The sequence below is a fragment of the Lonchura striata genome, chromosome 1 (genome assembly GCF_046129695.1).
Source record: "Lonchura striata isolate bLonStr1 chromosome 1, bLonStr1.mat, whole genome shotgun sequence".
Lineage (NCBI taxonomy): Eukaryota > Metazoa > Chordata > Aves > Passeriformes > Estrildidae > Lonchura > Lonchura striata.
In genome coordinates, this window is record NC_134603.1 from 131,200,468 (window position 1) to 131,224,670 (window position 24,203).

At 36.9% G+C, this 24,203-nt stretch overlaps 1 protein-coding gene across 5 annotated transcripts in view; it reads left to right on the plus strand.

Annotated features, from left to right (window-relative positions):
* ICA1 (islet cell autoantigen 1) overlaps nucleotides 1-24,203 on the plus strand; it is a 64,673-nt gene that overhangs the window by 34,751 nt on the left and 5,719 nt on the right. For 4 of the 5 annotated variants that reach the window (XM_077787804.1, XM_021538353.2, XM_077787806.1 and 1 more), the window contains 7 exons: nucleotides 6,107-6,232; nucleotides 6,415-6,513; nucleotides 12,448-12,542; nucleotides 14,531-14,580; nucleotides 18,024-18,092; nucleotides 18,203-18,244; nucleotides 21,995-22,270. In XM_077787804.1, the coding sequence (XP_077643930.1) occupies nucleotides 6,107-6,232; nucleotides 6,415-6,513; nucleotides 12,448-12,542; nucleotides 14,531-14,580; nucleotides 18,024-18,092; nucleotides 18,203-18,244; nucleotides 21,995-22,270 (757 nt within the window). The remainder of the gene's footprint in view (nucleotides 1-6,106; nucleotides 6,233-6,414; nucleotides 6,514-12,447; nucleotides 12,543-14,530; nucleotides 14,581-18,023; nucleotides 18,093-18,202; nucleotides 18,245-21,994; nucleotides 22,271-24,203) is intronic. The other variant, XM_077787814.1, reaches the window with a different exon arrangement.

The window sequence follows — 24,203 nt, forward strand, 5'->3', positions numbered from 1 at the left end:
TCAGCTTTCACTTACTTGCTGTCTTTCCACATGAATTTGCCGATATATTTAAGGTTCCTCAAAACACAAACATAAGTGCTTTTTCAAAGCTGACATGCCACTTGTTCTTTTGTCACAGAAAGGCAGACTTTTTGCAGAACCTTAGAGTGGTTTGGTTGGGAGGGACCTTAAAAACCATGTAGTTCCAACTCCTTTGTCATGGGCGAGGACCCTTCCTTGGAAGATGTTTGGTTGGTTTCCAGAGTGAGACAGGCAGACATGCAATGGTAATTAGGTCCTTTATATGAGTTGCAACGTGACTGCAAACTTGTTTAATCAAGTGAGTGAGTTGCACAGGGCTTTTGCACAAGCATAGACAATCATCATTAAGTCCAAAATGGCAAATTTAAGAAATGTATTATTGGAACTTGGTCTGCACTAAAATTATCTTAATTCAATTGTCAAGAATAGTTTTGTTTCTTGAACAAATTTGATGTACATCTGCTCAGCTTCAGACTTAAAGATATCATTTAGATCTGTTTATACTGTCCAAGTAGTTTCCCCTTTTACCTAGACGTGGCTCACTTTAAAAATTTTGTCTCCTAAAATTAATTTCTACCAGTGTTTTTCATCGGACCATAAATAAATATTTTAATAACCAGGAAGAAGTATGCCCACTCTTCTTTAACCAGTGTTTTTATGTGTTAATCTTAAAAAAAAATGGAGCGGAGATTAATGAATGCAATAAATACTATTCCAACCCAAGGGAACAGTTGAATCAAAGTATAGTCTGCAAAATGTAGAATATACCAAAGCACATGGAAATCAGGTTTCATACTGTGCAAGGCATTGGAAGTCCGTACCTTGCCTATGGAAAAGTTTAGTTACAGGCATTATTTTGTATAAAACATTACTTTTTCTGCTCTCTGACTGTGCATCATCAGTCTTGAATTAAAAAGAAAGGGAAAAATAAACCAATAAGTAGTTAGTTATACTCATGTGAAATTATAATGGGTGCTCCTTATCAAAACACCACTCAAACTATGAAATTACTAGAGTTTGTGGGAACTGAGAATCTAGTTCCCTTATGTTTTCTGTGTCATATGCAGAAATGCTGTAAGTTGCACTCTGTGGTAAATACTTGATCCTCAAACTACAGTTTGATTTCATTTTCATGTAGTCTTTACAATGATCAGGTATGCTAGAAGGTGCTTTACTTACTTAATGCAAAGATTTGCGCTGATTCTATCAGCTGGTAGAGTTTACTGAGAGCCTTGAGCAGGAAATTTTGTTATGTGCCAGGCGTTTTCCCCCTTCAATTTGCTTATCCCCTCCTTCCAGCCTATACATACACTGTGCATGCTTTTCAGATTGAGTAAGTGAGAGGCTGGGTGACAAATTAGACTAAAAGCATCTGTTTCTCCTTCTATGCTGGAAGTGCTGAGACAAAAATATACTGTATGTAAAGTGAGTTAGTACATTTATCCAACATAATTTTGGAGATGATGCTTCACTAGCTGAATTGTGCCTGAAATTAGGCTACTACTGAAAATACATTTTGAATTTTATAGGACACTGAAAGAAAGTAGTAACACAGATATACTGTAGACAGCATAAAGACTCCTTGAAAGTACATGGCCAATCTGTATTTTAGTAACTCAACATATTGAATAGAGTTTTTTAACGGGTCTAAGGATTTTTTTTTTAAATGTTAGCATGCTTGAAGGTTAGAACTTTTCTGTTTGAATAACGATTTTCACCATACTTGATGGAAAGCAGCTTTGTGGCAAAGGACCTGGGGGTACTGGTGGATAACAAGCTGTCCATGAGCCAGCAATGCCCTTGTGACCAAGAAGGCCAGTGATATGCTGGTGTTCACTAGGAAGAGCATTGACAACAGGTTGAGAGAGATGATCCTGCCACTCTGCTCTGCACTAGTGAGACCACACCTAGAGTGCTGTGTCCAGTTCCAGGCTCCTCAGTGAAAAAGAGACATGGGTTCAGTTCAGTTCTCCTGAACTAGGTCCAGTGGAGGGTGACAAAGATGATTTAGGGACTAGAGCATCTCTCTTATGAGGAAAGGCTGAGGGACCTGGGCCTGTTCAGACTCTTGAAGAGGTGACTGAGAAAGGACCTGTTTACAGTGTCTCTAAGTATTTGAAAGGAGGGTGGCAGAAGGATGGACCAGGTTCTTCTCAGTGATGCCAGGCAACAGGACAAAAGGGACTGGGCAGAAACTGATGCACAGGAAATCCACCTGAACATGAGGAAGAAGAGCTTCACTGTGCAGGTGGCCATGAACTGGAACAGGTTGCCCAGAGAGGCAGTGAAATCTCTGTCACTGGGGATATTCAAGAGCTGTCTGGACACAATCCAGTGCTGTGTGCTCTGGGATGGATGTGCTTGAGCAGAGAGGTTGAACCAGAGGATCTACTGTGGTCCCTTCCAACCTGATCCATTTTGGGATAGTGTTTAGGAAACTGTTACCAAATATTTGCCCTTAAAATCAAGCATTCTAAAATCTGACTGTTGAGCCCCCAGGATTTAGGACTGTAGCATTTCAGTCCTTTGAAATGGCTGTTGATTGAATAAGATACTGCTTTCCAAATTAATGTTTTCTTGTGTGTTCTTTATGAATATTGTACTTAGGTGTTTGCATTGGGAAATTAAAGGCAGGTTGCTGCTTAGAAAAATAAAAATAGTAATAATATTTTTTATGTCAAGAGTACTGTAAGATTTTCTTGTATGATATCAATCTCACATCTAGCACCTATGGTGGCAGATGCTTAGAAGCTTGTTTATCATAAAATGTTCAGGTTGTGTTTGGACCAAGGCAGTTCTCCTAGGGTGAGTAAAATCCTGACAGTTTTCAGATCAGGATTTTCAATAAATTTTGTATGTTCAGCTTTAATAAATTTAAATCTATGAATAAAAATTTGCAGTACTGAGACCACAATGAGGTTCTGTTTCTCATGTCTTAAAGAGTAATTGCAGAGAAAGGAGAAGATTAGTATGTATTATATCAGCTTTCCCCTGAGCAGAGAACCAAAGGTTCATTCTGATAACTTGTGTGGTATTAAATAGATTATGCTTTGTAAGCACTAATGTTTAATACCCAATTCCTGAAGCCAACAAGTAATCTTAAAAGATGTCTAATAATAATAATTTCAATTGAAAATGCATTTATTGGCACACATAAAAAGCAAAAGGTCATGCTGATGTAGTGTGTGGTGTTCTTTCTTAGTTGTCCTGCACTGCTGCTGAAAAAAGAATACTTCTGCTCAATAAACTTTCAATAGATCAAAAAACCTAAAAGCGTGTTATATTAGTTTTCATAATATTGCATCTTTGCTGGTTGGCAAGAGAAATGTGTAGCATTTGGTAACACAGCATTAAGTATGTTGAATTATCTGTATGAGCATGGTAAATATAAGGGTTTGTATTCCACATTGTGTTGTGGATCACCTCTTTCTCTTTATGAATGCTTTAGTTTTTAAAAGAGACAATAATTATATGTTCAGTTAAGATAAATGCCGACCTTGTTCTTTTCTAAATGTCCCTGAAGAATATATGCAGGAAGACTAAAGCTCAAACTATGCAGGTGCTTTTGTTTTATGGATTTTTTTTTTCTCCTTTTTTAAGGATTTGGAGTAGGAATTCATAATTCCATTTAGTAGTACTTATTTTTTTAAATATTGTGGCTCACTATCACTGGCAGAGCATTTATAGTTCCCAGAATTCACATTCTTTGCTTACTTGGACTTTCAGTCTACAAAGCCACAGCTGTTCTTACAGAACAGCTTTCACCAGTGCTGTGATATACCAAGTAGGAAAGGGATTCTGTTCTCAGCTGCACCATTGTAAAATGTAGTTATATATGTGACACATTTGCATCAGTTGAATTTCTCTGGATTTTCATGGCTGTAACTGAGATTCTTTTTTTCAAAGCCCTACAACATCTCTTACTTAAATCCCTACCAGTTGCAGCAATTCTTTGTGGCAAAAGATGCACATAAGCCCATATTTGGATTTCAGTTAGGAGTTCCTTTTTGTACAGGTGCATGGTTTTCTTCACAACTCTCCTTTTCACACTGAAGTTGTAACTGTGTTCTCAGGCACTTGCAACTAAAGCAAATGAAGAATTTGAGGACCTTACACAGGTCAAATGTCTTCATCCAGCACTGCATAAAGTTTTTACACTTCTGCTATTGCTCCTATCTTCCTCCACTACTGCTCAGTTTTGGAGGTTCGTAAACTCTTTACCCACATGTTGTTTGGACTAGACAGATGTGCTTTGGATGGCACTCCTGGCATGCATAGGATGGTGCCTTGCTTGGGCTTCCATCAGGCACAAGCTAAAAGTGTAGCAGGTCCTTGGAAACCCCAAACTTTGAAGCAGCCTCAGCTCATAGCAGTGTAACTCTGACTGGATAGAGCTTTTCATGACATTCCATACCTTATAGTAAATATCTTGGCAGTAGCTGCTCCTTGCTTTATATCATAGCTTAGCATTTGTCATGCTTGACTGAGAAGTGGAAGCCATTGGAGCCATTTTCTCCTTCCTGAGGAAATTCAAATCTGTCTCTACTTCACTGAAACATCTCCTTACTACTTAAGAAGTCTTTTATCTTCTGGAGATACCTCTGGGTTTTTTTTTTTTTAACTCTTCAATATGTGAAGACAAGCAAGTCATCAGTAGGATGTTTTACTTGTGCTTAGAGCAGTGGATCCAGTCAAGACTTTTCAGCTGTCTTTGTTAATACTAAAACTCAAGATTTGTTCACTGGTGATTTGGTGGAGTTATCCTGGAAAACTTCCTCTCCAGGATGAATGCACAAACCACAGAGCTATTTGTAAAGGTAGACTAGCACTGCCCTTTACTAAAAAAAAAGGAGAAGTGTTTGGGTATTTTGGTGTTTTTTTTTTTCATTTGGAATAATCTTTTTCTAAATCTCATCTGTAAGATTCTGAATTTATGACATATTTTGAATTGTGGAAGTTTCTTCCTTATGAAGAGATTAGGCTGATGTGCAGTATTGCTTAAGCAGAACTGATCTGATCACTAAAACAAAGTTGCCATGTGTCCAGCAATCCAGGAGTTCTACAATTTGTATGAGTAGGTCATCTGATGAATTTGTGATATTGATTTTTGGCTGGTTTTCTGCATCGTTGTAGGTCTTGTGTACTCTGAGTTTGGGAAAATAAGGGCAGAAGTACAGTAAACATTTCAGATTGTATTATGAGATGTCTGTATTTGTTCTTGCTGCAGAGTTCAAGATTCACTTCTGAAGATCAGGGGCATTCAAGTTTGACAAATCTTTGAGTTTGGGTATTCTGGACAAAATGGGTTTACTCTCCAAGTTAGACCAGGAAAGGAAAGAAATGTATGATTTACTTCAGTAGTTTGTTTTCATTTTTTGGGTAAATACTTTATTTTAACCATGAAAGAGTTATAGGAGATGTGTACTTAATGTACATGTATATGTACTTAATAGGTGATAGAAAAATAATTTGAAAAACTAGAACCCCTTGAAACTGAAATTGTTAGGTCCTAGGAAAAGGGGACTTGATATTTTTCTGATAGCAGTAAACAGAAAAGGCAGTCCCATTTTACAAGGAGAATTTTAATGAGTGAAATTTTTCTAGTGATGCAAAGATATTGAAGTGCTGTATCATTGCAGACAGACTTTAAACTTTGTCAGAGTAATTTGTCTCTTGCTATAGGTACATGGAAATGTCTGTGACTGTACACCTATATATTAGGTCATAAATTTTAGCTCAAAATTTGTTGGTTGGGCTTTGAATTTGTCTTTCTTGAAAGAGATGCCAATATGAGTATCTTTTCCAGTTGTTCTCAGTGTATGTTTTATACTAATATCCATCATACAAAACCAGGGTTAGAAAACAAAAATTCTTCACTGGATACATTGCAAAAAGCAATAACAAAGAAGATAACAAGAATACCATTTATCAGCTAGTTTATCTTCATTTCAGTGGGATTGACGAAAACAAAATTGTAATTGGGTCTGTTCAGTTGTCTGATTTCCCTAGAGGTTGTATTAGTTTGCTCTTTCCTTAAAAATAGAGAAAAAGATCACTACATAAACAATTGTCCCTTTATCTGAAGGTTCAAGCACAAGTGCGACATGCAAAACTCAACTTTGACAAACTGAAGACTGATGTCTGTCAAAAAGTGGATCTTCTGGGAGCCAGTAGATGCAACCTCCTTTCTCATGTGTTAACAACATATCAGGTATCTAAGGAAAATGCTGACCTCTGAAAAAATGTTTTCCTGTTAATGTGGCTTTTTAAGAGGTTACCATGGCAATATTCAACCATAAGAATATGTAACTAGTGTTGGAGGGAAGATGTGAAATTTGCACTGAAAACAGATTTGTGTTAACATTGGCACTGAAATTTTACCCTGTCTTACAGACAACACTGCTTCATTTTTGGGAAAAAACTTCACACACAATGGCAGCCATCCATGAAAGTTTCAAAGGTTATCAGCCATATGAATTCACTATGTTAAAGGTAAGGAGTATGTAGATATATATGTCTTCCCAGTGATAACCAGTAAGAGATCATACAAGGGTGTAGAAAGCATATGTTGATATTTTTTCCATATATTTTCTGACACTTTTATCCCTGTTCTGTCTTTTCATTTAAATACAGGTTTTCTGTTTAATGTCCTTCTGACTAGCTGTGCTGGTGGGCTCTTCTCTCACCTTCCTGATGTTAAAAGGTTTCTGAGGATGTTTTTATCTTTGCTTTGATCCAAAATAATTTGTGTAGGTAGCCTGTATTTTTACTGTGTATTTATTCTTCATGCTCTTTTGTGTCTAAAAGTTTGACTATTTGAACAACACATAGGATGTTTCAAGATGTATAATAATATTTGGACACCTTGGAGAGGAACTTGGAAAGAAAATGCACCTGCTTTGGTGTACCCTTGTGATGGAGGAGGAGGGACATCTGGGGATGCTTTGTACCTTTTGAACTTCCTCCTGTGAAACATTTCACCATGATTTAAATTTGAAATTAAATTGGAATCTGTGATAAAGAAATACCATCTATATTGAACCCACACATGTAGCAAGCAACCCCTTGAAGAAAAAAGTAACTGTAAAAATGGTTGGGAGTATTGTAGTGTGTTTAGGATGCAGTCTCTGTTACGAAAATCTTGACCAATTATAGTTCTCACCTCCTGCACTGAAAGGTGTGATTTCCTGGTTTTGCACTGATATGTATACTGATAAATTATGCTGATCAGGAGATATTTTAAAACTATAGGATTTTATGTAATTCTTTCAGAAAACAGCCGTTTGGGAGTAAGACTGGCTTTTAGTATCAGGTTTTTTTTCTTTCGGTCTCTGGAGTGTGGGGTTATTTTCTGTACCCAAGTCTTCTCTACAATCTCTTGTCCCCAGTGATTAGTTTCTGATTGTTTACATTAAATGATTGCTAAGATGATTAAATCAAAATCTGGTGGTTGCATCAGGTGAGATTGTGTTGCCTATGAGAATAGATGTCTGCTGCTACTTCAGTTGCATTACTAGGGTGATCTCTGCTTGTCACTTCTGAAGGGTGTGGTGAGTCCCGTCTCACCTCTTGATACACCTGGGTGTGGAATAACAACAGGTGATTATGGTTAGGGAATTGATCCCTGCCAGTCATATCGTATGTTCATGCCAGAGTAAAAATTAAAAATGAGCTGCAAACTAATTTTACATTGAGATTATGAGGTATTATTTTTTAATGAAGTATGCTAGATAGCTATAGCTGATCTAAAGTAGTGTAGTTTCTTATGGAGAAACTTTTGGTCTAAAAATGTACCCAATAGAGATGCCATGTCTGTTGTTGAATTTATGCATTAAAATATAAAATCCAGATATATACTGGATTAAAATGTATAAATATTTCAATATATAAAATATTTCAATATGCCTACCTCTACAATTAATTGGAAGTTATTGTTTTAGACTATTTTTCCCTGCCTGATACTACAAAAGGGGTCTTTTTTAAATGGAAATTTTGAATTTGATGCTTGCGAATAATTTTTGTCTTTTATCATCCATAAATGACAAAATCTTGCTCATACAAATTAAACTGGGGATATTTGAATGTAGGATTAGTGTTCCACTTTAAAACAAGAAACTAATGCAAGTTAATATTTGACTTAGACATAGATTGTTTTATTGAAAAATTAAGAGGTGCTATGTACTAGAAAACTGCTATTTGTATTTCGTAGTATAAATATATATTTGTGTACCAGGTTTACCTCAGGAAAGAGACTCTGAAACGCCTCTCGGGATTGTTTCTAGAAAGAAAACATTGTCTTTAGAGATGTTTGCCTAACTTCCTGAATGAAAAGCAGCTCATTTGTTTTCTTTGCTTCAGGGTATGTGCAGAGAGCAGTATAATTGTGCTATTGCAGCTGTATTTTGTAACTCTTGAGTTTTGTGCCTGATGAAAGACGGTTATTAATGTGCTAACAGCTCTATGTATAGTGATGTAAAAGTATCTGTTACTGTATCCATCACTTTACTATTACAGGTGATGGGCTGCTGCTTTAGTAAAGCCATTAAGGTTTCATTGTCTTGAAATTAACAAATATCAAATGAATTCAAGTTTATTTCAGGGGCTACTTTTAATGAATAATACCTTTTTCTAATTTCTGTGACCGTTTATTTGCCTTAGTTACTTAAATAATATTTAGTTGCATTTTTAAAATTTAAATGTTAGAATACCAAACTTTCTGAAGAGTTTGTATTAACTTAGAAATAATAGTTACCCTGGTAAGGGAGTCAAAAGAAATTTCAGTGCATCTGTTTGTTTCTGTGTGAAGTGGAATACTGTTGCCTGAGCTCCTCACATGGAGTAACACCCTTGGAGTACTCTGTCCAAACAGGTATTCCAACACTATTGCCTTCTGCTGACCTCTGCTGTAGTCTGGTATCCTCTCTTGTTTCTTTACTCATAGACAAGATTCCCTGTGATTTTGCTTTTCTAAGGGTTTTGGAGAGGTGTGGTATTTCTTTTCTTGATGGGAGGAAATTCTGAGACAACCTGCTTTTCCTCTTCAGTTCTCTCCCGCAAATGAAATATATTCAAGTTTTTGTCTCCTCAGTGCTATTGCACTTTTTCACAAATGTTGTGACATCTTGGAATGTATGCCTGGCTCCTGAAACTGCCCTTAGCTGTGTTGCTTTGATTTTTTCCTCTGTCGAGAAGTGCATTAGTTGTCCAAGGCACTTGGGAGGAGCTGTGGGTGAGCTGAGTGCAATGTCAACACTGCTGAGTTAACTGCGGAGGGCAGATTTTATGTGCAATCCAGATGATCTTGGCTTGACTTGAAAGCAGCCCAGATGCAGGTGAAGGAATTTAGTGAGTGAGTAGCAGTCAGAAATGGAGCCTGAGCTGGAGCCAGAGTTAACTCTGCAGTGAAGGATCCCTTGCTGGCTTGGATACGTAGTCTAAGTCCTCGGAGCAGGTGAAATATCACTGGGTGACTTTTGGTGTTAGGGAATGATAGATCAGGCAGATTGAATGATTGTGAACTTGCTCTGCTAGTGTGTAAGGTGTTACTCTATTTTCTGTAGTAAAAGAGAGATCTAAGAAGCTAGAAAGACAATTTTCTAAATATGCAAGGATCCTACTTCAAGCCACAATGTGGTGTAGCTCACAATAAAACCCATTCTAGCCCACAAGAGCAGCCAGAAGAATGCTGTGAAGTTACACACCTGTGTGCTCTGAGCAGCCAAATCAGGGCTATGTCCAGATGAAATGCTCTCACTTTGGTCTGAAGTCAGTTTGTGTTGTCATAACTCTGTTTAATCCCTGCACTTTCTAGATGGTGAGGCTTCTTCCCTTTCTTCTAGTGTAATCTAAAGCAATTAAGAGAATGTCATGGTTTTATTTCTATGCCTGCTGGCAGTAGTGATCACACTACTATGGGTTCATGTTTACAAAATTGTTGACTGGCTTTTTTAGCATTCAGTTTCATTTCTTACACATTCTCTAGCTTTTAAAAATCTTTTTGAAAAGATACCTGTTTGTTGTGAACCTCAGAATGCGGAGTAGAGGGAGGCATGGGTGAGGAAAGTAATTTCATTATTTGGTATCTGATTTGAGTCTGAATAAGTTGTTACATGGAATTACTGCATCAAAATACAGCTTCTGATTTTTGACAATTTTTATCATAATCACCATTGAAACCAAAGCTGTATTTCAGAGCTATGTTTATTTTTCTGATACAGGAAATAGTAACTGCCATTATTATCATACTGTTTCCTTCCCAAGGTACTTGTGAACTCCCTTTCTATATGCTGTTTCCGTGGTTTGATCACAGTCCTTTAATTACAGATTTCCTGAAACACTGATGAAGGAAGCTTCTTAAAATATAGGTCTTTAAAGAAGGATGCTTATTTCCCGGGTTTTTTTTTTTTTGTGAATATGGAGACTTTACTTCTTTACTTCTAATAATTTTCTTTAACTTGTATAGCTAGGCAGTGGTTAAAGTAATTCTGGTTTTTGTCCAAAACCTTTACAACCCTTTTGGAGCAAGCTCTGAGGTGCTATACTTGGTGGTAGGCAGAGCACCACAATTGTTTGACCATCATCTCCTGATTCAGTGGGCTGTATGTCCTGTTGTGAAAATATCCAGGTGGTTCAAGTGACCAGAGCAGCACAGTCGCCATTATGCAGAGCTGCTTTCTTTCTCTACCCTGCACTTTTGTGCAATTATAGTTGATATTTGTTCTTGAACTCCAGTCCAGGACTTCTTAGAGTCAATGGAATATTTCTCATCTATTTTAATAGCACAAGAGGTGCAGTCTAATCAATACCCAGTACATATTCAGGTAAAGGGTGACATTCAAACATAGGTTATCTAGCTGAACTGGCTATTGTCCTTATTCAGCATCCAAGAAGTACACTTAGATGTGATTCTAGGTAGGAACAGTGTCAAATAAAAAAGTGAAAACCACAGAATAAGGTTCATTTCTTTAAGGCTTTTTTTTTTTAATTTTTACTGGTTTTGTGGCTTTCATCTTTTGACCATGTCTGCAGTGCTGAGGCTGCTTATGACAAATTAATCAGCAGTTCCGTGTAGAATTAATTTATTGAGAGAGGAAAAAAAAAAAAAACCTGCAGCATATTACAAATCTAGAAACTTAGCTTCTAAAATCCTGAAATGTAGATTCCTTATACAGACAAATACTGAACCAAACAGAAACTGGAATGCTCCTTCTGGGAACTCCTCTATTCTGGTTAACAGGGCAGTGGAAACAAGACCTGCAGCATGTCTGGGAATGCTTTTGTTGTAACAGATGGGCTGGGCACCCTAACTTTTATTCAGTCAATTAGGCTGTGGTTTTTCGTTTTACTTTTCTCATGAAACACATTTATGTTTTTTTCAAATTCCAGATGCAAAACCACTATATTTTTGTGGCTTTTAAGTTTGTATAGAAGGTGACTTCTCTGTTTTACCCTGGGGGGGGCGGCGGGAGGGTGTCAAGACTATTCACATGTAGCATGGTTTAATTTTTCAGAAACTGAGTTGGACTTTAGAAAGAGGAATTTTTTTTCACCTTCAGAGCAAAACTGTTTGAGAGAAATGGAAATATTTACATTGCTAACATCTGCTTTACCTAATTACTGTGTTCCTTTATTTAATTTTTTAGACAGAATTTCTAATTGATACATAAGAGTGACAACAAGTAGTATATTTATCACTTCCTAGTCAGTCTATAATGCTTGTGTTAGCTTACTCTCATCTCCAAATTTTGGTAATAAAAATGCTGACTGTGAATCTGCACGTTATCTTGCAGCACAGCCTTTCAGACTGCAAAAGGACAGTAGGGTTTCATAATACCACACCTGGCCTTCATCAACTGTCATCCAAGATCTTAACCCTTGTTTTCAGATTCAGAATACAATCAATATCTTCCTGCCACAGCTGGAGTTGCCAAGTTTGTGTAAACAATTGTGGAGGGGAAAAAGAGAATAAATAAGAAAAGAAGCAGTATATGAGCAACAAACAGATGTAAAGAATTTGTTTTCCATCATAAAAAAAAGGAAAAGAAGGAAAAAATAAGCAAATCCCCAAAATAGCAAAGAAATATGCCATCTGGCCTGCTTTGCACATGGTATAGATAGATTTACTTTAAAATATTGGCAAGATTTACCTAGAAGTAATCATCTAGAAATATTAGAAACAGAACATGACTCTAGAAGTTGCCACATGTCACCTTCTTACATAAAGTGTGTTCACAGACTGAATTTGAATTAGTATCTTCTAACACTTTTAATTCTGCTTGAGTCAGATGCTGTTTTGATATGGTATAAAACCATTCTTGCTTGATTTCTCTTGGTACTAGAATCAGATTTGGTCTCAAATGACACTCCTTAGCTTCCCTGATTCTAATTGGTTTTCTTCTTTATATTTATATTATGATTATGATCTAGAGCTTGCAAGATCCTGTGAATAAACTAACAGAAAAAGCAGAAAAGGAGAACCAGCAGATTGAGAGCGCCAATTCAGTGGAAGATCAGCAGAGTCAGTAAGTCATATATCCTGCATATCAAAATAATAAGTATTTTTGTCTGTAATCTGCTTCCTGGTTGCTAAAGTCACCTAACATAAATAGAGATGCAGACACAGCTAGTCTAATTCTACTGGTTACCTCAGTAGAAAAATTCCTGAAATGTTGTCACGTGTACATCAAAACTAATGAAATTTACAGTGAAATTAAGAGCTTTAAAAAGGACCATATGAGTTTTTCAGCTTTCCTTTTTTTTCAGCTTTTGCTTCATTTTTTTCTTTATTAAAAGAAATGGTAAACAGCTATACATGGGAGAAGATATATGAGCATTGTATTTCTCCTTTCAGCAGCATCTCCTTTCACCTGGAAATAGGATATAGATTACTGATTGCTCTGAGTAGCAATTAGTTTTTGTAATGTATACAGCATCAGTTAGTAATCCAATGAAGCAGTAGGTACTTAGTATAAAGTACATCTAAGTGAGCTGATGCTGTCAAGTTTTGAGTTACCTGTAGCTCTGAGCTGAGAGAGACTTATGAATGGGCTGCTGTGGGGAGAGGAGAACAGGAGAGAGATGTGATCCCTCCCTACCTGACCGTCAGGATTTGGTTGCCAGGAGATGCAATGTTGATACAGTCCTGCTCCCACCTGTTGTTTTGACTATCTATGCTTAAATGAAGCACCCAGCAAAGGATCAGTTGTCAAAAAGCAGAGAACAGCTTGACTGATTAGTGGATTTTGCTTTTCTATTTATTATAATGGATTTTTAAGGAGTTCAGGTTTTCAGTCATTTCTCTGGTTCAGATTCAGAGCCACTGACCAATACCACTTTATAAATTGGTCAGATTTGGTGCTGTTGATATTAGAAAGGACTTGACCAAGTACCATTTGGTAGGTGGTTGTTTCCACAGCACTTACTTCCATCTGTGTCATCTCACATGATAGTAATAGAATTTAATAAATAGCTCTCTCCTCAGTGTTGAATATAAAGTTCTAGAATAAATGTCTGATTTATGCAAGATGTGTGCGTTGGCACCTACCAGGAAATGCATCAGATGCCATGTCATGGTTGTACTTGTGTTTATGGATTATCTTTGTCCTTGTCTGGCATAAAAGGGAGGAACAAAATATGTCACCCTTTTGCTGTCTAGAACCATAACAAACAAACACCTAAGATTCAAGAAGAATTACACATGACAAAGCTTTTTAAATCCTCATGAATTTCCCATTCACATTAAACATTCATTATACTAGAATTTGGCCTGAACCTAATTTTCCTCTACCACAGTCCTACCCCCAAGAGCAGGGGAGGTTTCTTCTGTCCTGTCACTAGAGGGTGGGAGGAATGTGCCCACACAGTCCTTTTCACCACCACATCAGCCTTGTGGCTGCTTCTGTTCCTACTCCTTGAATGGCTTTACACAAAGTAATAGCAGTTGGAAAGTGTGTATTCTGCATTGAAGAGATCACCTTTGTATAAGAATTGCATGTAAACTGCACCTTTTATTTGTCCCTGTTGAGAGCTTTTTTCATCAATGCTGCTGATCTGTTATTTTAGAAATCTGCTGACATGGGGCAAAACTGTCCTGAGTGTTGATTTTTAATTAGTTGCTGTTAAAAAGAGAAGCACAAAGTGGTTGGTTGCCTTTTTTGGGGAGAAGGAGGGGGAGGGGACTGGGGAACAGTTGTAGCTCCTTTGTGATAGCTATGAAAGACCAAATGTGCAAACACAGAATACACAATACTTTTCAGTAGAGGTTGAGTCAGACTAAAAATGGAAGCTGATAGGATTTAGTAGTTCAATCTAATTTTAATTTTCAACAGACCTGCCAATGCAACAATACAAGGTAACAACAGGCCAGCAAATGCAAGAGTCCATCTGTTATTACAGTTTATTTGTTATTGATATGAATCTGTAATGATTTGACAAAAAAGAGGAAAATGTATTGTTATTTTAGAGCATTGGAATTATTTTCCCAATTTTTTTCTTATTCCTTCAAATTAAGGTTGATTTCATTAGATGACGAGAGCCATACCAAGGAATCGAACTATTCAGGTATTATATTTCATGTTATCATAACTCCATAAGTGCTGTAATACTTGGGCTTTTTTGTTTGGTTTATTTCCTGTATCAGCTTCACCCAGCAAATCCCTACAAATGCATAAAACCAAAGGCCAGGAGAATTTGTTAATCTCTTACATATTACATCCCACTTCATTTCATTCAGTCAATCTTAGACAAGTCAAATTGCTTGTGTTCCAAAGCTGAATTCTCACATGGGGCATGTACCCTTCAAGAAAGGGATCTGCAAGTTAGTAAGTGAGACAAGGGAAGTGTGCCATTTAGCTTACTAGTTTGTTCCAGTCACTAAACTGTAGTCTGTGAAAAACTTGATGAATTCAGTGGAACTTCTGCTTAAAAGCCAGGCAAGATCATACGCAGCTGCTGCCAATGACCTTATGTGTTGCTATTACCCAGTGACACAGCCAGGCTCCAGTTGGAAGTGCACTGAGAATGAAAGGAGGGAACATATACAAGTAATAGAAAGGGAAATTCTGAGTACATACTAAGAAGCAAATGCTTGCAGTGAGGGTGGTGAACTACTTTAAAAAGTGGAATCTTTATCTGTGGAATTCTTCAAGATGATCTAACTTTTTCTACTAAATTTATGAAGAGTAACTTTAATATGTTATATGTTATCCTTCATTAAGATACTTGTAAGGTATTACATGAAAGTCAAGACTACTCTTAAATCTTTATTTCAATGGGTTGATCATATTGATATCTTGAACTCATCATCTCATCTTTATTTTTGAAGTTTTTGTTTTCACTCCACTTTACAAGATCCCTTTTCAAATATGAAATATGTAGCTGGACAAGAGATTTCTGATGTTGTTCTCGCCTGTCATGTTTCTAGAAGGTAGAATCACATTACTGTTTCTATATCCAAGAAGAACATCCCATTTTGCTGCAACATCAAGTTTGAAGCTCGTGTCTGAATGCATTATTTACCAAGGCTCAGTTCCTTTTAGTCATAGCTTTCCAGGATTCATTTCTCCTTTCTCTACAGCATGGCTTATATTCCTTAGTCCTGGAGATGTAACTTACATCTTGGTGGTATTGAATTCTCCCAGCTCTGACTGCAGAAACCAAATAAGTGGACTGACTGACCACCTCTAGTAGTCTGCTAGTTGTTTGCACATCTTTTTTCTAGAGTGATTTTGTGTTTATTTCCAGATGACTGCTAAAGCCATTGACTAGCAATGGATAAAACAGTAAACCTTGCAGAACTAAACTAGAAACACTTCTGCTTTGCAATTACTTCTCCTAACAACATTTTTTTGACATCTGTTAGTTGTCACATTCCTAATCTATTCAATATGTTCGTTGTAGATGTTATGCAGTGCTTACTTTTCAGCTGGAAGGCTGTGCAGTGCAAAGTCAAGTTGTTTCTAAACAAGTATCTTTGCTGAAAAAAGCTCATGGTTTTATTGAAGAATTAAATTAGCTGTTTTTTTTTTCAACTAGGCCTGCTTTCCATAAAATCAACAGTAAATTATTAGAGGATCATTTATTATGTTCACAGTATTTTGCTGGATGCCATACTGAATGGCCTTCCATTAGTCTTTTAACTGGGAGTAATGGTGATCTACCAGCCCATAGTAACTTGAGTCACTTCTTGTCATTTGGGTGGGGTTTTTTTGTAATAGGGAGACACTATTAGGACTTTCTCAGTGTTTTGAAAATTTTGCAATTAATTAGATCAGATATATCTTTGTCAAGATAGTCTAATATATATGGGTACAAAATCTGACTTATATTTTCTTAGCAGATATTTTGTAGAATCTCAGTTTCTTATAGACTGTAAAATATTTCATCATAATATATAATACCTTGTTCTGTCTCTTTCTTCATCACCTCTAAAAGGAGTGGAAGTGTTTTGAAATATTTTTAACTGGTCTTCTAAATTTTTCTCTTCATATACCAACAGGTCTGTGCCATTGCTGAGGTTTTTTTTTTTCTTAAATTACCCTGTAAATTCTAAAATCATACAGATGCAGTGCTTCTTGTGAGGGAGCTATGTTGCTTCTTAGCTCTCCTCACCAACTACTTTGATTTCATTTTTTTTATTGTTTGCTTTGCATTTTCCCTTACTAAGCTACAGAAGCCTTTAAGATTGGGTCCCTCATGTTTACCACTCAACCTAAGGCAGGCTTTGGGCAACAGTTAAGCCCTTTTCATTACAGAATTGTGGCCATCCATATCCCACATGTCATGAACTTCTCTTTCTGATTTTCTTTTCCCCTCTGCCAGACAGTTTAGGGTTAGGATTTTCCCCTTTAGCTTTGTGCATTGTGCTTTTATGAAAGTATGTATATTTGTTCATGAGTTTCTATCCCTGTGCTGTCTATATAGAGTGTAATCAGACGTGCTCATGGGTTCTTAAATGACCAGCTGATTCTTGTGCTAGGAGCACATTTCTGTCCTAGCAAAGCTTTATGAAGATAATGATACAAACAGCAAGCTGTTCTGTTTCCTTTAGTTCTGATCACACCTTGAAGCTTCTCTTGGAAAGGATTGGCAATTCTCTTCAAAGAGTTTGGGATTCAGTTTTTATTTCATAATAGAGAATTCTATTTCACCTTTCCAGCCTCTTGTGTGAGGCTTCCAGTAGATGGACCTTCCAGTTCTGGCAATACTGTGGCCAAACCCTTCCTTTGCCCTTAGAGCTACAGACTTTGTTGTCTAGGAGCTAGATTTCAACAGTTAATAAGGGAGAAAATGGCATATTCAGCAGTAAGTCATCCCTCATGTTTTGCCACGTCTTAAATGGGGTTAATCACTGATGGAGGTATCTTTCTCTTCACTGATTAACAGAATCTAGATGATTGTTTTGACTCTATGTGTCATCTAAGAAACTTGCTGAGAATTTAAGCCATGTTTTGTCACCTCTAATAGCCTATAACTCTCAGCTCTACATTTTACTCCCTGTTGGTCTTAGTCTATTTATTTCCCTGCAGAGGAGATGCTGTTACTGATATCTCGAGTTGGGGTACGTTGGGTGAAGGCTCCTTCTCCCTGTTCCCAGAGATTGTGTCACGAGGAAGAGCACATTGTAAGGAAGGCAGTTAAGAGAGTGACAAGATCCCACCACTGTTTTGCACTCTCCTGGCCTAAGTACAAGCTTCTAAAATAAATTTCTCTGCTTCTGGAGGACTGATTTTTGTAGTTGCCTTGGTTGGGTACACTCAGCCTGGAAAGGCTAGTGTAGCAGGCAGAGACTCAAAGGAAGATCTCTCTCAGGTTGTTATTCAGCAATTTGCCTCATTTTTAATTGCTTGTGCCTTGGATCTTTCATTCATTGTGACCAGGCTCATTTTAAACATGACTCATTTAAAATGTGAATCCCAACAACCACTGCATGTTGATCGTATAGTGGTGTTGTTTATAAGCATGGTCTCCTGCCAAGTGCAATTTGACATGTTTATGGATCTCAGTTACAGCTGATGATGGCAAGGATGTCATCTCCACTTTACAAGGACATTGTAACCACGAGCAGAACTCAGGTGAAGACACTTCAGAAAGTTATCTTTATATGTTTACATACTGATTGTCAGTGTACTGCAGATCTTCCTTTGTGACTTTTTTCTGTATTTGTTCTTTTTTTAATTTTTAGGTGCTATAGATGAGTTATTAGACCTGCAACCTGAAGAAAATGGTATGATATGATTGTGCATATCTGTTCCATCTATTTCAATCATAGTAGCCAAGTATACTTTTAATTTTAGATCTTAATTTCTTTCACAGTGTGAAAGGTGGAATTAAATTATTCAGCTGCAGTATTTAAATAGTGTTAAAAGAAATCCAGCAGAGACACTATTCCTAATGTTACAATATGAAGTAAACCTTAGTGGGGATAAAATGTTTATGCCAGTAATTCAAGATTAGGTAGACTAGTCTGTATCCTATTTGCTGAACTGAAGTAGGCTCCATTGTAAACCTTATCCCTCCTATAACATTTCACAACTTTTTCATTTGGGTTTTCTAGTTGTTGTGCTACAACTCTTGGCAATACACTAGTAACCACAAGATTTTGTGTTAAAAATGTACATATCAGAAACAAATCATCTAGGCATCTTAAAACCTTGTAAGAACTGGTGACTTCTTTCAGATAGAGAGTTAATTAAATCCACTGTGCTGTCCTTATACTTCTGTGAGATCCCTAGCAGCTCAAGGGGATATGCCCTTTTACCAGATAACATATGAAATATCTGGGTTAAAGTTTTATAAGCTTTCATAAGAAGTTAGAGTGCTGTCTATAATTTTTCAGTTTCACTCATACATGTCAGAAGAATGAGTAAAAAAAAAACTTCAACAACCAAAACAATTGTGACAATTCAAAAAGCAAATTAAGCAAAGAAAGAAAATCCATTTGTGTGGTTTAGTCAGTCAGACTGAGAGCATTTGGGGTATTTAAAACACTGCCTTCATGGTAGGTAAGGACATTTGCAAACACCTTGAGTTTGGATTTGCCATGGGCAGTGTCTTGCACAGGGGGGGAAATTATCCATGTGGAAAATCACCCATGAAGGCGGGCATCAGGGAAGTTCCTCAGCTGTCTGCAGAAGCAGCCCTAATCTATGAATAGATAAGGTAACAATGACTTCTTTTCTGTGGTTAATAAAAAAGATAGGTGCATGTCTTCTAGTGGCATTTTTTTTTCTTCTGGTTTTCTTCTTACTCAGTTCTGTTCCTTGTTGGGCCTTCCTAGTGGAGATACAGATAATACATACAATTATTGCTCATACAAGCTTAGCTCTGTCACTTAGAACACTTTTTTCTTTACTTAAACAGTTAAATTAATGCAAAAACTGCCGTGGAGTGTCTGCATTGGCTAGGTTGCTGTGGCAGTGTTACAGTATCAGCCATTTGTCCTAATTTTACACATTAGCTAGCTTTAGGCTAATGAATGTTGTACTATTTTAAGTGAAGCAGTATAGGTAGAGATACACTTATATTTGTGTTTCAGAAGGAAGTCTTTATCATGTGTTGCCAGTCATGTACTGTCGTAAATATTTTTAGTTTCTCTTCCCTTTTTTTTAATAGCAACAAAATGAGGTAAGTTTACAGTGGAATTGTGAGCATTGCTAGAGGCTTGTTCAAACAGAACAGAAAGGATATAGTCAGATTGTTCTTTCAGTGTTTTAATGGAAAGTTTGAATTTTTTTCATGGGCATTTTTAAGGTTGGGGCAGCATGTGCAAACAGAAAAAAGGATTTTGACTGAAAATAGGCAGTGAAAACAGAAACAGAAAAAGAAGTAATAGAAGATTTATGGGTAAAGTGAGAAAGTCCCTATCATTTTAGTAATCTAGCAGAGATACCACATGAGTAATATCTCGGTAAGCAAGGCTGGTTTATAGATAACCTTTACTGCAAACAGGAGTAAAACCTGCTGTGGCTCCTGCTTACTCAGAGCAGCACCCTGAGCCTGAACACACCCTATCCTGCCCTGCCATGGCTGCACAGTCCCCACAGGAAGATCAGGAAGATAGCTGAGCCACAAAATGTGTCACTCCTCAGATTTCTGGTGGCTGTACACCCTTGCAGCAAGACCTGACTGCTCTTCACATGTAAAGCTTTATGTTGTACTTGCTCCTAAAGTCAAGATGGGGCTCCTGCAGTGGTTCCGCAAATGAAGCAGAGCTTGGCTCCGAGCTGTGCTGCTGCATCTGTTCCGTTCAGGGCACTTGTGGTTGTGTGTGGTGTTGATGCTGTGTCGTAGCAGGTCTGCTACAAATGCATCTCTTCATCTCCCCCTACAAGTCCATGAAGGGGCTTCCTGAGAGCAGCTTTGAAGTGGTGATGCCCCATAGAGCTCAGAGTTCTTAAGGGCCTTTGAAATAGCAGGTGTCTTTCCCTATGGGAGGATTTACCCCTCTGTCTTACCTGCTGAATAATGGGGAATTGGAGGTGCTTAGACAATGTTAATATTCTTTGCTCTTTATCTGAAGATGGGAAACAGCCTGAAAATTCATAAGAACAAATTGTTTTCTGTGGTATTTTAGTTATAGTCTAGGGAGAACATCAGGAGAATTGATGTGTTTCTAATGTTTCTATTTCTAATTTTTAGACCCTGACAGGGAATACAGAGGTATATCAAAATAGTGAGTTAGAAAGGAGTTGAATCTCACAGCTGACTTCAGTAATGAATAAAATCATTTTAATTTGTGTTGGTTTATTTGTTTCTTAGTTCGTAGGTGTGTGCGCTGACGCATGAGCCTATTCTAAAACACAGTTTTGTGCTTTTTTTTCCTCCTCTGACTCAACTTCCACCATTTAATTATAAATTATTACAGCTGTTACCAGGAAACTTTTCTGAGAAGGCTGTTGAGTTTCAGTAAAATGGCCTGTTGCAAACACTTTATACTGTCAATCTTTTATCCCAAACCAAAAGGGTTAAAAGCATTTTGTAAGTTGAATCCAAATTGGAGAGTTCAGCTGATCTACCGAAACTTTGGAAAACTGAAGTTGCTTCTGTGCCTTACCACAAGTTTGAAACAGGCATAATTAAGATAAACTGATCTGGATTTCAGGAATGTAACATTATTAGCTTTGTTAACCACCATTTGTGTCATCTGCAGACTTCCACAGTGGAGCTCCAAATGCTTCCAAGTAAAATAACACTTGGGGTCCTTGATAGTTCTTTAACTCTCAGAATGTTCTGGGAAAGGATAATGATCCTGGTTACCAGTTTCATGTATTTTATATAACTATTTAACATTTCTAGAATAGGAAAAAAATTGTTTTAAGTAGCAGTGGCTCAAGTGATGTAAGAGCTTCTTCAGCTTCAGTTCTGGTGCTGGAAAAACTTGCACAGGGAATCAGAAGGAAAGTGAGCCACTATTATTTCTCAGCAGCTTATGAGAAGAAAAAAAATACTACAGCAATGGTCAGCATAGAAATCTAACTCTGTGTGATAGACTAATCTTTTTTTTATGGGGAAATGCCCCAGTAATTCAAGCATTGTTCAGAAAGTCATAAGGGAGTTCTTAAATCCCCAAGTCTTACTTTTTTTTAGTTTATACCTATCTGGGTTTTTTTTGAGACTTTCATATAATGTTTCAAGAAGCAACATAGAAGTACTATTTTCCAATTATTTAAATATTAGACTGTGTAATGATTTTTGTGTTTAATAGATTTTAAAGCATATTTGTTCTATTATTTTTAATGAGAAGCAAGTCTTAACAGCAGTGAGGTCATCTAAGATAATGAAGGAATTATTTGTTGCATAAGGTATAAACCCAGATGTCCAAGAGAATTGAGTCTAAAAAAAGAGAATAAATATTCATGAAAAAATACTCCATCTCACTTAACATACCTAGCCTAGATTTGGTATGTTTTAAAAAGTTCCTTGTTTACTTGGTCTAAGAAAAATGATTTATCTTGACTCTCTTGTTCTGAGACAGCTTCAAAGGAAAAGTTTGTGAGGTCCTTGGAGCCAGAACTTGGTGATAAGGATGACATGATATTATTAAACGAGATCCTCAACGCCTCCTCCCTGGAGGAGGGGGAATTCAGCAAAGAGTGGACAGCTGTTTTTGGACAGGCTGCTGATCTCACCATGAACCCTGCAGCTAGAGATGGGGAGAGCACTTCATCGTCTGCAGTACCAGCACCATCAGGCTACTTACCCTCACAGCTGCTAGACCAAAACATGAATGATTTGCAGTCATCCTTACATGGTGAGAGCTCATCTTGTTCTGTCAGTATGTTGGAGTTAGGGTTTAGAGTATGGTTTTCTAGTATGTCGAAGTGTGATGAAAGTTTTTATTGTGCCATGGCTGCAGAAATTGTGCCTGAAATTAAAGCAGAGGATGGCCTGGAGAAAAAACACAAGTAACTTATTTGTTTTTTAGCCCTGCTCATACAGTGTTTGAAAGAAGTACCCAAAACCTAAAGTCAAGATTAGTGTCTTGAATGTTTTTGTTTAATTTCTTGAAATGTTCTGTAGAACTTTGAGATCTTTTTTTTTCCTGAAACAGAAAATGTTTGAGTGGGTTTTACTGATTTAATCACAACTGCTATCTCTGTTAAGGGGCCAAGGAACCAAAAATAATTACTGTATTTTGTCTGGGGATACTATTTTTAAACCATGTAGTGAAAATCTGTTGCATTTTTTTTTTTTTCCCAAGAATCCTATACACTGGATGTAGGGATATGGGTCAAGTAGAATGTATTATCTCATCCTAGCAACCATCTAGGTGGATGTCTCTTGCAGGCTGGTTACTGATGCAACTCTTTCTCTCCACTTTCTTCTGTTCAGTTAATTCTCTTGGCTTTTCCAGGCTACTGCTGGGGAAAAGAGAAGAGGGGAACTAGGGTAGAGCTTTCCTGCTGCTGCTTTGGCCTTGAGGAAGGAAGAGAGGGAGGAAGGCAGGCTGGTGATAAACAGCCAACAGCACCTTGCAGTCTGTGCTCCTTGCAGTCTGGCTGGGTCTTCTGTAGGGCTTTGCAAGCTGGGAGGGGACCTTGCCTTTTTGGGCTCTGTCCCAAGTAATTTAAATCTCACTTGGGGAAGAGCAATATAGGAAACAGTAGCAGGCTGATCCTATCTTAAAACTATTTCTTAGAACCCTGGAAGAGTCCTAAGTCATACATGATGTAAATTTTTGTCAGGAATAAGAAAGTCAGACTTACTTTATAATGAACGCAGTTACTACTAGCACCCCTAAAGCAAGATACCTCAGTTCATTGGCTTCAGCATTTATGAAAAATGAAAAATGGGAGAATGACAGTTGTAATGATGCACAGGTTTAGATGTATTTTTATAAGGTCCATGATTTTAAGAAAATTACTAAAAATAGCAACAGAAATATGGTGAGATTGATTTTTTTCCTCAGCTTTACATGTTTTTAAATATATTTTACATTTCAGTGCAATTTCCATTTTTTAATGTAAATATGTTTTTAAAGGAAAATATTGTTTAGGTATAAGTAGCAAACAGAGTTGTGCATCCTTTCTGATGCGGCTGTTAGCTTTCATTTGCACTGGCCTTGGGTGCAGTTTAGAGACTTCAGAATCAGAATTCAGTAATGTTGCATTCAAGGAATAGTAGAAATGGAAAATCCATTCCAGTCAACATGGTATTCCAAAATCTTTTTGAGTAAAAAAAAAAAAAAAAAAAACAAAAAAAAAAAAAAAAACAAAAACATTTGGATGTTTTCAAATGGGTTTCCAAGGTTTTGGCAGAAGATTATGGTAATTGATGTACCGGCACTTGAAAAGTCAGGGTTAGTCAGCTGAGTGATTGTATCTGAAAATAATCTAAGTGTTTTGCTTCTTTCTATAGTGTTTCTTTAGAAACACTTTCTTTTGTTTCTTTCTAAGTGTTTTATCTTTCTAAATATTTCCAAGTTTTTTTGTTTCCTATTTTTTAACAGAAGATTAAATTTGGTCCATTTTATATCTCGTAAAAATTCAGTTTTAATCTTAAACTACATTTCATTTCACTTCACAACTTTTCTTTCAGAATTTGATCTTATCATTAAATATGGGAAGAGAGATTTTTTTTTTTTGTAATACTAACTGGAGTGTAATCATATCCAGACATACAAGTTGGAAATATTAGAATATATGCATTATATTTTTACTGAGGACTTGCGATACATCTCCTTT